We start from the raw sequence: 12735 nt of genomic DNA on the forward strand, positions 1-12735 counted from the left end.
GCTAATTTTTGTATTTTTTCATAGAGATGGGGTTTCACCATTTTGCCTAGGCTGGTCTTGAACTCCTGGGCTCAAGAGATCTGCCCGCCTCAGCCTCCCAAAGTGCTGGGAATAGGCATGAGCCATCACGCCTGGCCTAAAAAATATTTTTAAAACGATATTTGAATTAAATATTCGTGGAACTTCTAATGTACCTCTTTGAGACCTATGTGGTTGATGTAACAGAACTGCTGTTAAGTCCTTTGGGTTTCAAGTCTATAATTTTTTTTTTCTTTTTTTTTTTTTTGAGACGGGGTCTCGCTCTGTCGCCCAGGCTGGAGTGCAGTGGCCAGGTCTCAGCTCACTGCAAGCTCCACCTCCCGGGTTTATGCCATTCTCCTGCCTCAGCCTCCCGAGTAGCTGGGACTACAGGCACCCGCCACCTTGCCCGGTTAGTTTTTTGTATGTTTTAGTAGAGACGGGGTTTCACCGTGTTAGCCAGGATGGTCTCGATCTCCTGACCTCGTGATCCGCCCGTCTCAGCCTCCCAAAGTGCAGGGATTATAGGCTTGAGCCACCGCGCCCGGCCAAGTCTAGAATTTTTTAAAGGCAAATATCAGACCATTCTTATTTTAGATTGACTTTATCAGGCATGGATTCTGGTCTCATCTACTTTATGGTATAAATGCTCCAAGGTAGGGGGTTTGTTGTATATTTTAAGCCCAGCTTTTTTTTTTGTTTTTTTTAATGTGAGAAGCAGAATGTGTTTCTAGAAACGGTTTTAAAGAGATGAGCTGGGAAAGAAATGTCGAATGGAGTATATTTGAGGAGGACAAAACATTATTTCACTTTTGAACAGAAATCACTCTAGCTTGCCAGCATGGGATATAAACCAAAAGAGTAGAAATATACCCATCTTATTTTAAGTTGGATTTATGGCATCACTCATTTATGTAAAAGCACTACAAACTCTTTTTTTTTATTTTTTTATTTTTTTATTTGAGACGGAGTCTCGCTCTGTGGTCCAGGATGGAGTGCAGTGGCCGGATCTCGGCTCACTGCAAGCTCCGCCTCCCGGGTTCACGCCAGTCTCCTGCCTCAGCCTCCCGAGTAGCTGGGACTACAGGCGCCCGCCACCTCGCCCGGCTAGTTTTTTGTATTTTTTAGTAGAGATGGGGTTTCACCCTGTTAGCCAGGATGGTCTCGATCTCCTGACCTCGTGATCCACCCGTCTCGGCCTCCCAAAGTGCTGGGATTACAGGCTTGAGCCACCGCGCCCGGCCAGCACTACAAACTCTTTAAAGAAAATTGGGAAACTACAGAAAAGTCAAAGAAAAAAAAAGGTAACCCATATTTCTATTGCCCAGGTATAATCCTTGTTAATATTTTGGTATAGTCTCCTCTTTTTCCCCCCAATATAGTTGTAAATAAATGATGTCTTTCAGATTTGACATTTATCCTGTAGCTTGAATGGCATATACATGCCAGTTGTGTATTTTTTCATGAAGTGTGGGTTTGGAATACACTAGAGTTAGCTATATGCTTGAATGCTGATCATTGACTTCTGAGACTGACTACTGAGTCTACCTTTTTAATCAAGCCTGACATGAATGGGCCCTAAAAAGTAATGAATGGAATTCTACTTTTTGATGTGCCTCTGCACTTGGCTTGGTGAGTCATCATAAATAGCTGTTAAATATGTGACTGTACAGATTTTGATATGTTCAGATTGTAAAAAATGAACAGCTTATTTCATTAATTGATGGGCAGTCAAGAACCTCCCTCCCTCCAGTAGGGCTGACACTTAGGAGTTAGGTCATGGTGGTGGTTACTTGGCATGGCTAATCAGATTTTGTTCTGGTCAGAATTTGCCCAAGATCAAGACCCAGCAGAAACTGGAGTTAGGTTATAAAAAACCATTCATGTTTCTGAGTGATCATTTCCGTCAATGATTCATGTTTTACAGTGTTTAGTTGTTGATTAGAAAAAGTAATCTTTTCTTCCCTTTATTACATCATTATAAATCAAGTCCTTCTGTGAACACATTTAAGGTGCGTGGAGATGAGATGTCTGAATCCATTTGGGGACGGGCTGCATTTTTGGGGAACTCTATGCTTGTCCAGTGAAGAGTGCCTAAAACATTAATTGTAGATCAAAGATGTTCTGTTGAGGGACAAAGCTTGATGGTCATCAAACACAAGGCTTTGTAAAAATACAACCACCTCTTCCACTTACTGGATCTCTCAGGTGTGTAAAACTTCTCTCGCCAGTTCATCGTGCTTCCATGAGCCAGTGCCATGTCGAGTCCCCAGGACTGGGATTTGAGTCTTCCTGGCTCTTTATCCCTTGGGGCAGACATGGAACCATCTCTGAGGGACAGGTGGATGCTGAAGCTCACCCGGTCAGGGCCCCTCTCCTAGCTCCTTTTACACTGAAATTAATCTGAACGCTTTCATAGCCAAGGCTTTGCCTAGGTGCTATTATTCCAGCTGGCCAAAGAGAAGTCTTGGGCCAGATTGGGATTCTCAATGGATTTTATAGACATAAGTCCCTTAACAAACTTAAAAAAAAAATGACCCCTACTTTATAGTACTAATTGTTTGAATTGTATCTTTCTCTATATGTTAAACCAGATTTAAAACTATTTTATAACCACAATATGTAATCAGAGCAATCTCGTATTTTCAGATATATACCTTGTTATATACCTTATGTAGATGTGCTGTATAAGGGTGGCATGCCCACTGGCTGTGGTAAAATTTAATCCCCATTGCTTTGGGAGTGATTTAAGGCCTTTTGAAGTGGAGCTTTTGCACTTTATACTTTTTCTGTGAACTATGATAACTATATTTGATATTAAAACTGTAAGTGGCATTTTCAGCAAATGAATATGTACGTGTGTGTCTATTTCCAAAATGATTTCTGAACTATCTGCGGTGAAAATGTATCTGATGGATTGTAGAGCAAAGCACATTGCCTGAATTCATTTGTTAATGAATTGGGTACCATTGTTATTAAAAATGCTTAAAATAATTGTAGTTACTTGTTGGTTTCTTCTCAGAGCTGTGAAGTTAATACATGAGAATATTTCCAGCATAAAGTACCTAAGAACAGTTTATTTTTACTAAAACTTCTTTTTTTTTTTTTTTTTTTTTTTGAGACGGAGTCTTGCTCTGCCGCCCAGGCTGGAGTACAGTGGCCGGATCTCAGCTCACTGCAAGCTCCGCCTCCCAGGTTTAGGCCATTCTCCTGCCTCAGCCTCCCGAGTAGCTGGGACTACAGGCACCTGCCACCTCGCCCGGCTAGTTTTTTTTTTTTTGTATTTTTAGTAGAGATGGGGTTTCACCATGTTAGCCAGGATGGTCTTGATCTCCTGACCTCGTGATCCGCCCGTCTCGGCCTCCCAAAGTGCTGGGATTACAGGCTTGAGCCACTGCGCCCGGCCTATTTTTACTAAAACTTCTATAGTCATGTCATATAGATATAAATCTCAAATACAGGTCTGGTGCAGTGGTTCACGCCTGTAATCCCAGTACTTTGGGATGCTTAAGTGGGTGGATCGCTTGAGCTCAGGAGTTCAAAACCAGCCTGGGCAACATGGTGAAACCCTGTCTCTACCAAAATCACAAAAATTAGCCAGGTGTGGTGATGCACACCTGTAGTTCCAGCTATGCAGGAGGCTGAGATGGGAGGATTGCTTGAGCCTAGGAGGCAGAGGTTGCAGTGAGCAGAGATCGCACCACTGTGTTCCAGCCTGGGCCAAGCAGTGAGACCCTCTCTCTCAAAGAAAAAAAAAAAAAAGACCGTAAGAGAAGAAAGACTGGTTAAGCATTATCTGTATCATTACAGTGGTTTTTTTAGACTTTTTTTTTTTTTTTTTCTGGCAGAGGTGAGGGGACAAGGAGTGGCCCCAGAGTTCTTTGGCAATAGAAAAGCTGTAGGAAAACGTCCATGTACAGGTTGAATATCCCTAACCCAAAAATAAAAAATCAGAAATTCTCCAAAACCTGGAACTTTTTGAGCACCTATATAACAATCAAAGGGAATGTTCCTTGGAGCATTTCAGATTTCTGATTTTTGGATTAGGGATGCTGTATAATGCAAATATTCCAAAGTCTGATAAGATCTGAAATCCAAGCATTTCTGATTCCAAGCCCTTTGGATAAGGGACATTCAATCAGTATATAATTTTCTGGGTGTTCAGATATCTCTGGTAGTCCATCCAGGTAAAGAGCCTCTGCCCAGCAGGAGACTAAGCAACCTTTCAAATCCTTTTGGTGCTGAAATTGGTTACTCAGTCTTCAGGACTGAACTTTTTTGAGGCTATGGTCAGGGACAGTGGCTGAGGAAGTTGAGGGCTCTGCTTTTGGGGCACTGGCACGGGTGTGTTTGCCTCTCTCCCCGACAGTCTGGACTATCTGTGTCTCCTCATGGGTGACCTCTTTTTCTGAGTCTGACCAGGAGTTGATGCAGCCACCCCTGCTCCCTTTTCCAGCTTGCCCTTTGAAGACCAGAGCTCAGGGGCTAGCCTCTCCCACTCTTCTCTTTTAAGGACTTTTCATTAAAAGAGCATTACGTTGAAAGACTGTGTTAAAGGACTATACTATAAAGGGCTGGAATGGGCAGACCCAGGGTTCTGGTAACTTACATCTCAGGGGTCCTCAACAAACTGGAAACTTAGATTTTTTCCTTGCAGACTGTTTCCTGGTTTACAGTTTCACAGTTCTTAAGATGGTATTTGGGTTTGTCATACCATTCTGTCTACTTTTGTATAGTTGGATTTTTTCATAATAAGAAGTTAAAAGATGGTATTTGAGCTTTTGTTCTCCACTCTCTACAGAGCGGGTTCTCAGCCTTCTTTCCCACACCGTTTTAAGAGGGCTGGCAGCCCCTGTCTCCCACTGGAGAACTGAATCTTGTCTCAAGTGGCACTTCTGTCTCTTAACTGTCTCCAGTCTGGCGACACCTAGTTTACCTGGGAAGTCTGTCTGGGTGTTAACTCACAAAAAGGAAGACATCACCCTCATCTGGGTTTTTGTTTATTTTATGCTTCTCATTAAAACAAAACATTTGATTCAGCTGCTTTGGCAATTGAGCGCAGAAACCAAAGTGCTGTTTTTAAGATGTAACAAATAGCGGTAGTTTATTTTTATATTTGGGCTAGTGATAGGGAAGTGGCTGAAGGTAAGGCCAGGAGCGTGAAGTAATGGAAAACGTACAGTGGCACTGATGATATTTGCGAGAGAGGGTTTCCTGTGAACAAAGAAAGCCATTGGCTACCGGGGTGAGCGGGACGAAGACTCTCCTGGAGTAATATTGCCATCTTGTGGCTCTTTGAGGCATTGCTATGTGGCGCAAGCGAAGCCCTTCCCAGTTCCTAATCATCCCAGAGGTCGCCCATTGTCTCAAAACGCCAAGTTATGTAATCTCTTTGTGGGCCCAGGTATGTTTCCCTGGATTTTTCCAAGCATGTTTCTGCCTTCCTTTTCCTCTCCTCTCTTCCCTTAGAAATTCAGTTTTCACTCCTCGCCCCAGGTGTTTTACACGTTGTCCAATGTGATAAAGCAAATGCTGTTGGCCCTCGGTATTCGAGGGAATTGGTTCCAGGACCCCTCAACCCGCATACCAAAATCCCAGAGGCTCCACTCTTACATATAAAATAGCATCGTGTTTACATATTACCTCTGCACGTCCTGCTGTGTGCTTTAAATCATCTCTGGATTACTTATAATACCTAATACAATGTATATGCTGTGTAAATAGTTGTTAAACTGCATTGCTTTTTATTTGTATTATTATTTATTGTTGTGTTATGATTTTTTACTGTTTCTTTTTCCCTGAATATTTTCGATCCATGTTGAATAGGTGGATGTGGAACCTGAGGTTACAAAGGGGCTGTATTTAAAACCAATTTAAGGTAGTTGTGATTTAGAGAAAGTTTTGTTTTTTTTGTTTGTTTATTAGGTATGGGGTCTTGCTATGTTGCCCAGGCTGGAATGTAGAGTCTATTTACAGGCACCATAATGGCACACTACAGCAATAACCTCCTGGCCTCAAGCAATCCTCCTGCCTCAGCCTCCTTAGTAGCTGGGACAAAAGGCACTAGCCACCGGCCAGTCTGGAGGAAGTTTTTAATCCACTGGAGTGAAATTTAACTTTTGGGATTAATAGCTCAATTTACACAAGTCAAATGTAATTATAACTCACATCTTTTAAAAGATGAATCTAGTTTAAATCAACACTTAGCAAGTGTCTGTTTGGTATTAACTATTATGCTGCCTGCAGAGGGTTATAGGGATGGATGGAGCAGCTCAGATGTGGGGAGGGAGACGAAGGCCCCGGACTCTGCCGAATCGCTATAGTAGAGAGAAATCAACAGTGTTGGGGAGGCAGGAAAGAGACAGTGGTTGAGTTTTCACCAGGGAGGAGCTGGGACTTGAGAATTGTAAGCTTTAACTGATAAACCACGAGCCACATATAATATGGAATTTCAGTCTGGTGAAATAATTGGTAGACTCCCTAGGAATTTTCTTACAAGCAAACCTTATTTGACAGCCCATCACATAAGTTATCTTTCACGTAAGTGGTCTCATTTACTCTTCTCAGCTACTTTGCGAGGCTGGCATTACCATTATTCCTGTTTTGGATATGATACAGCTGAGGCTTGGAAATGTAGTTTGACCACTGCTATTGCAAGGATGGGAACCCAGGACTTTTGACTCTCAGGTTTAATTCTCTTTCCACAAAGGATTTAATGCAAATGAGTTAAAGGTTTTCATGCAGGTGGGCATCAAATTGGAATTACCAGTTTCAAAAGTGTCCTATTAGTACAAATAATGGGATAAAATACAGTTGGCCTTTCATATGCACGGGTTGTATACCTGTGAATTCAACCAGCCTTAGATAAAAAACACTTAAAAAATTCAGTACTGAATATGTAGAAAGTATTTTTTTTACAGTTTTTAATTGTGCCTTTATTCCACTTAGTTCATTAAAAATGTACTTGTTTTAAAGATCCTACAAACTAACATGGGCTATAGGTCACCCCTCAGCATGTTATTTATTTTTTTAAAAAGCAGTATTTCTTAGAGGAATCTTACTGATCACACAGTAGTTACAATAATGTCAGATATGATGTATACAGTCTAAACGAGACAGGCCAGTTAAGAATTTACATGATGTAAACATATACATACTAAAAGCTAGCCAAGTGGACAGATGCATGCAGCGGGGAGAGCAGGTGATAGGAACTCCTTTAACGATCAGTACAGGGCTCAGATGCAAGGAATCTGGACTTCCCCTGTTACAGTAAATAGCTTTCACTAACGTATACAGGTATTCCATACACATCTGAACACACGAGGGTAAGTTGTGACCTGCTACATGTACAGTCTAAAGTGGTGTAACTGTGATCTTCCTGTGATACTCCCAAGAAAACTGTAAATAGTGAACCCCATGCAGGTAGTGGGAAGCACTGGTCTTTTATCATAGGTTGAACCTGAAGAGGTTTAACTCTTGACATTAGTATTTGTAAAGAGTGCATGGCTCCTTTTTCTGTTTTCTCCACAGCTGACATGCATTCAGTGCAGGGGAGTTCTGATGGCTGTTTGACCTAACAGTGATAACTGAACTACTGTTAAAAATGTGGGAACCTTTTCAATAATATTGAGTTACACATTTAACATTAAAAAAACAAAAAGAAAAACATGGATCATCCATAGCTTTAAGCCAAAAGGTAGAAGGGAGTGTGTCTGAATTTTAATGCTTTTAGTTATACTATTCTGTGGTTTCTACCACTGTCTTAAAGAATGACACGGCTACACTGCTTCTTTCCACACCAACACAGGCACTAGTTTGAACTCAGACAAAACCTGAAACAGAAGAAGTGCCACCCTTCCTCCGGGGTCTTTTAAGAAACTGGACCAAAATTATAAATTATTCAAGTTTCCTTTTGAGTGGTGTCTTTATGTGTGTAACTATCTAGAGAACAAACCAAATAAGAAATGTCTACCCCTGCAAGAGTGTGGACTTTGGGTATAGCTCTGTTAGGAGTCAGGAGCTTCGAGCAGCGTTTACAGTCAGGGCTGTTTTCTTACACACGCCCCATTTACCCTGCGTTTGCGCCAACTATTACGGCAAATGCGTTTTGCAGGGATTATGCTTCACAACTCAGGCCTACAGATCCTCTTACGGAGATCTCTCCAGCTAAGTAGAAAACTACCCGAAAAGGCGGCGGGTTCTGTGAACCTGAAGAGAAGACTCAGGGTCTCTCTGAAAGCCTTTAAATTACTGCTGGAATTGCAAGTTCCTATTAGTGAGAAAACAGCATTAAAATAACTTGAAGGTCTATTTCATTGGCAACTTAGAACACAAAGTATTTTATTTTTAAACTTTTAAAATTTGAAAACAAGCTGGCCTACATTAAATAATACGGTTTCCAAAACTGAGTTCACTTGGAGCTCAGTTTTTCTGCTTGAAATACAAACACAACTTCTAACACTCGTAGGTGGGAACAGTACTGTTTGATGATCTGTGATTAGATGAACTGGTCGATCTCAGTTGGCAACATCCCTTTTTTTTTTTTTTTTTTTTTTTGCCTTGGTAAAGGTTTAAAAAAATTCTAGAATAGATGCATTTTTCTAGTTTTACACTGACAATTTCATCCCAAACGTCTCCTGGGAGACATAGACCATGTACAGGAATCCATCTTCATCCTCACTCTCATACACCTCTGAGACCATGAAGACGCCCACCACGCCGTGTCCGCTCACCACCAGGAGGAAGGCTTGATTAGCATTGAGCTGTAAGCGCCTTCTAATTATCTTGATGAGCTCACTCTCGTTGACGTCTCGAACGTCAGGTACAAGGAACTTCGTTTTATCCAGGACAGGAAGCTGCTTCTCACCCTTGTATTGTTCTGTTATCACCGGGATTTTGGCTGGATGCTGCTCTCGAATAAGTCGGACATCTACCCTTTGTTCGAAGGTGCGGCCCTGCCTGAAGGTCTCCCCCGGCAGGTGCGGGGATCTGGGCCGCGGCGGCGACAGCGCGAGGGTCCTGGCGGCTTCTGGGGACGGCGGCGGCGGAAAGTATTTTTTCTTGTCATTCTGTAAGCAATACAATATAACAACTATGTATGTAGCCTTTACGTTGTAATAGTTATTACAACTAATGTAGAGATGCTTTAAAGTATAGGGAAAGGCTGGGAGCGGTGGCTGGCTCCTGTAATCCCAGCATTTTGGGAGGCTGAGGTGGGCGAATCACTTGAGGTCAAGAGTTGGAGACCAGCCTGGCCAACATGGTGAAACCCCGTCTCTACTAAAAATACAAAACTTAGCCTGGCGTGGTGGCACACGCCTGTAGTTCCAGCTACTCAGGAGGCTGAGGCAGGATAATTGCTTGAACCCAGAAGGTGGAGGTTGCAGTGAACGGAGATTGTGCCACTGCACTCCAGCCTGGGTGACAGAGCAAGGCTCTGTCTCAGACCAAAAAAAAAAAAAAAAAAAAAAAAGGGTGTGGGGAGAATGTGCATAGGTTATATACAAGTACTGCATTTTATATCCTGGACTTGAGCATCCTTAGATTTTTGTAAATGGCAGCTAGTAATCAAAACAATCTACTGCTTAACAATCCTGTGGCCATAGTGAGGAGCCACAAGCTATCTCTCTTTCCTCAGTGACAGGTCTGCAAGTCTCCTTATTTCCTGGCCATCTCTATTGGATGCCCATAGACACCTCACATTTGCCTGTACTTATACCTCTCTTAAATCTGGGCCTTGTCCACTTTCTCAGTGAGTGGTGTCACTTTCCATTCAGTTGGCAGAGGCAGTCCCTACCTCCCTCAGTTGTCTATATCTGATCTATTTTGAGACAGGGTCTTGCTCTGTCACTCAGGCTGGGTGCAGTGGTTTAATCATAGTTCAAGGCAGCCTCCATCTCCCGGGCTCAAGGGATCCCTCCTGCCTCAGCCTCCTGAGTCACTGAGACCACAGTCATGTGTCACCATGCCTTGCTAATTTTTAAATTTTGTCTCTTTATGTTGCCCAGGCTGGTCTCAAACACCTTGGCTCAAGTGATCCTCCCAAAGTGTCGGAATTATAGGTATGAGCCGCTGTGCCCAACCCATATCCAATCTAATAGTATATAAATCCTCTTAATTCCACTTCTCCAATGTCTCAAATCCATCCATTTCTCCTTATCCTGGAGAAGGTGCCACCATCTATTGCCCATCTGTCCTCCTTCTGGAGCCAGAGCTGTCTTTCTAGAGTGAAATCTGACAGTGTCCTTCCTGTTCAGGTCCCACCAGTTCCTCCCCATTGCTCCTAGAACAAAGCAAACCTTATTGGAGACCCTGAGTGTGATCTGAAGTCTCCTCCACGATCTGGTCCCTGCCTTCCTTGCCAGTCTTTCTGGTTTTGAGCATCTCCCCCTCATTCCCTTCACTCGAGTCTCTCAGAGCTTTGTGTGTTCTTCCTGATCCTTCACATGGCCTTTGGGCCTGTCTCCATTGCTGTGTAACAGATCAGCTCAAAACTTAGTGGCCTGAAACATCAGAAATTTATTCTGTCACTGTTCAGGAGGCCAGAAGTCCACAATCAAGGTGTGGGCAGGGTTGGCTCCTTTTGGAGACTCCGAGCGAGAATCTGCTCTGTGTCTCTCCCTCCATTGTCACGGGGCTTCTTCCTTGTGTCCCTGTGACCTTGTGTCTAAGTTTCTCCTTTATCTTATAAAGACATCAGTCATTGAATTTAGGGTCCACCCTAATCCAGTATGACCTTAACTAATGACATCTGCAAAGACCCCATTCCCAAATAAGGTCACATTCTGAGATTCTGGGTGAAGGTGAATTTTGGGGAAACATTATTTGAACCACTACACTGTCATGTGCCAAGCATGTGGAATCCCCTCCCCACTTTTAGCTAAAACCGCCAGAATGGATTTAGTGTTGTGGAACCTCTAGACTCCCCCCCGTGTGTGCATGCACCTTGCATGCACACATACGTGCACACTGACACGTGCTGGCACACACGTACCCAGGGTTTCCTCTTTCTCTCCCATGGTCCCTGGTGAAATTTCCTGTAATACCTTTTCATGCTCTCCCTCTGAGGCAGGGAGGAGTACCCCTATCTACAACCAGCTGTGGAAAATACCCCGAGAAGCAGTGAAGGGAGGCAGCACTAAGGAGGAGAGTGATGTGGGCTGAACTAGGAAGGAGGGGGTTTTAGGAAGCTGGCCTGGGGGTTCACTTGGAAGAAAACCTGTTCTCTTCCCAAATCTTAGGATGTCTGGAGGGATAAGGCCATCCAGTCTGGCATCTCCCTGCCTGCACCACATGGCCTCCTCCTCTTTGTATTCCCAGAGACAAACCCAGGGCCTGGGAGACTGAATCCGAACATCAATTTATCAACCAATCAATCTTTAGAGCAGCGATCTCCAAACTTTTTGGCACCAGGGACCAGTTTCATGGAAGACACTTTTTTCCACAGACTGGAAAGGGCTGGAGGTGTGGGGTGTAGAATGGTTTCAGATGGTTCAAGCTCATTACATTTATTGTGCACTTTATTTCTATTATTATTACATTGTAATGTATAATGAAATAATTATTGTAATGTAAGAATAATAATTATTATTACATTGTAATATATAATGAAATAATTACAACTCACCGTAATGTAGAATCAGTGGGAGCCCTGAGCTTGTTTTCCTGCAACTAGGTGGTCACATCTGGGGATGATGGGAGACAGAGACAGATCATCAGGCATTAGATTCTCATAAGGAACACGCAGCCTAGATCCCTCCCATAAGCAGTTTACAACAGAGTTCACGCTCCTATGAGAATCGAATGCCACTGCTGATCTGACAGGAGGCGGAGCTCAGGCGGTCATGCTCGTCCTCGCCCCACGGCTCACCTCCGTCTGTGCAGCCCGGTTCCTAACAGGCCACAAACGGGTACTGGTCTGCGGCCTGGGATGTGGCACCTTGCCTTAGAGCAAAAGAGGTTTGGGGTGTGGTGAGAATACCTTGCCCGGGTGAGGAAGGCTTCCTGGATTGGAATGGGGCGTCCAAACTGAGACCTGAGGAGCCGGGAGAACTAGGCCAGGGGAAAGGTCTCCAGGGTGCCAGACCGCTGGGCAGATGATGGCTCTTCTGTCCACGGCACCTGGTTGGATGTCAGTAGTACTGAGGAGTGTGTGTGTGTGTGTGTGTGTGTGCGCGCGCGCGCAAGTGTGAGCGTGTGAGTGTGTGTGTATTTTTGTGCAGAGCAAGCGTGAAGGAGGCCAGCAGGAGCCATGCCCATGAGTTGAAAATATCAGAAAGGGGAGCTATGACCTGCAAGATACATTGTGATTGTGGTGTCTTGGCCATTGTGCGCTGGGACCACAGGAACGTCAGGGATGCACTTCTGCTTGGTCCTAAGGCTGGCAGTTGGGACATGCGGGCGTGTGGAGCGGAGCCCGGTGGGTGCAGTGTCTGGAGCGGGCTGGGAGCAGCTCAGCCTGGGTGTCGGAGGAGAGGGCGGGCGCTGCTCGTGGCGCCCACCAGGGGGCAGTGCTGCCGGGCGAGAGCGCTGCGGGCTGAGGCGCGCGGGGCTGCGGGGCTCGGGGCTGTGGGACTAGGAGGCGCGTCGCTGTGGGACTGGGGGCTGGCGGGCGCGGGGCACAGGGCTGCGGCGTGGGCAGCCAGGGCGGCTTTTGCCTCCCACGCAGGCAGGAGAGAGTTCTCGCGTGCCTGCCTGTACTCGCCGCCGGGGATGTTT

At 44.5% G+C, this 12735-nt stretch overlaps 1 protein-coding gene across 3 annotated transcripts; it reads right to left on the minus strand.

The window, feature by feature from the left end:
* Window positions 1–8337: 8337 nt before the first annotated feature.
* Window positions 8338–12513, minus strand: LOC108582275 (microtubule-associated proteins 1A/1B light chain 3B-like). Of its 3 annotated transcripts, XM_017949436.3 has the most exons (4): window positions 11999–12498; window positions 11645–11702; window positions 10317–10520; window positions 8338–9086 (listed from the first exon to the last, which is right to left on the minus strand). In XM_017949436.3, exons 3-4 carry the CDS (start codon window positions 10410–10412, stop codon window positions 8625–8627), a joined length of 558 nt encoding a protein of 185 aa, XP_017804925.2. In that variant the 5' UTR covers window positions 10413–10520; window positions 11645–11702; window positions 11999–12498; the 3' UTR covers window positions 8338–8624. The 3 variants fall into 3 exon arrangements, 2 of the variants coding, with proteins under 2 accessions (XP_017804925.2, XP_021783169.2); XR_001895525.3 differs by lacking the exon at window positions 10317–10520 and having other exon boundaries at window positions 9004–9086; window positions 11999–12513; XM_021927477.2 differs by lacking the exons at window positions 11645–11702; window positions 11999–12498 and having other exon boundaries at window positions 10317–11558.
* Between the last annotated feature and the right edge of the window lie 222 nt (window positions 12514–12735).

The sequence above is a fragment of the Papio anubis genome, unplaced genomic scaffold, assembly GCF_008728515.1.
Source record: "Papio anubis isolate 15944 unplaced genomic scaffold, Panubis1.0 scaffold170, whole genome shotgun sequence".
Taxonomy (NCBI): Eukaryota; Metazoa; Chordata; class Mammalia; order Primates; family Cercopithecidae; genus Papio; species Papio anubis.

What these genes read in the sequence shown, in the direction of transcription:
- LOC108582275 (XM_017949436.3), bottom strand. Translation starts at nt 10,412, where the DNA reads ATGAGGGGGAGATGCTCAAAACCAGAAAGACTGGCAAGGAAGGCAGGG. An exon ending in CACTCAGGGTCTCCAATAAG is followed by an intron (nt 9,087 to 10,316) that starts GTTTGCTTTGTT and finishes TATTGCTTACAG; the next exon opens with AATGACAAGAAAAAATACTT.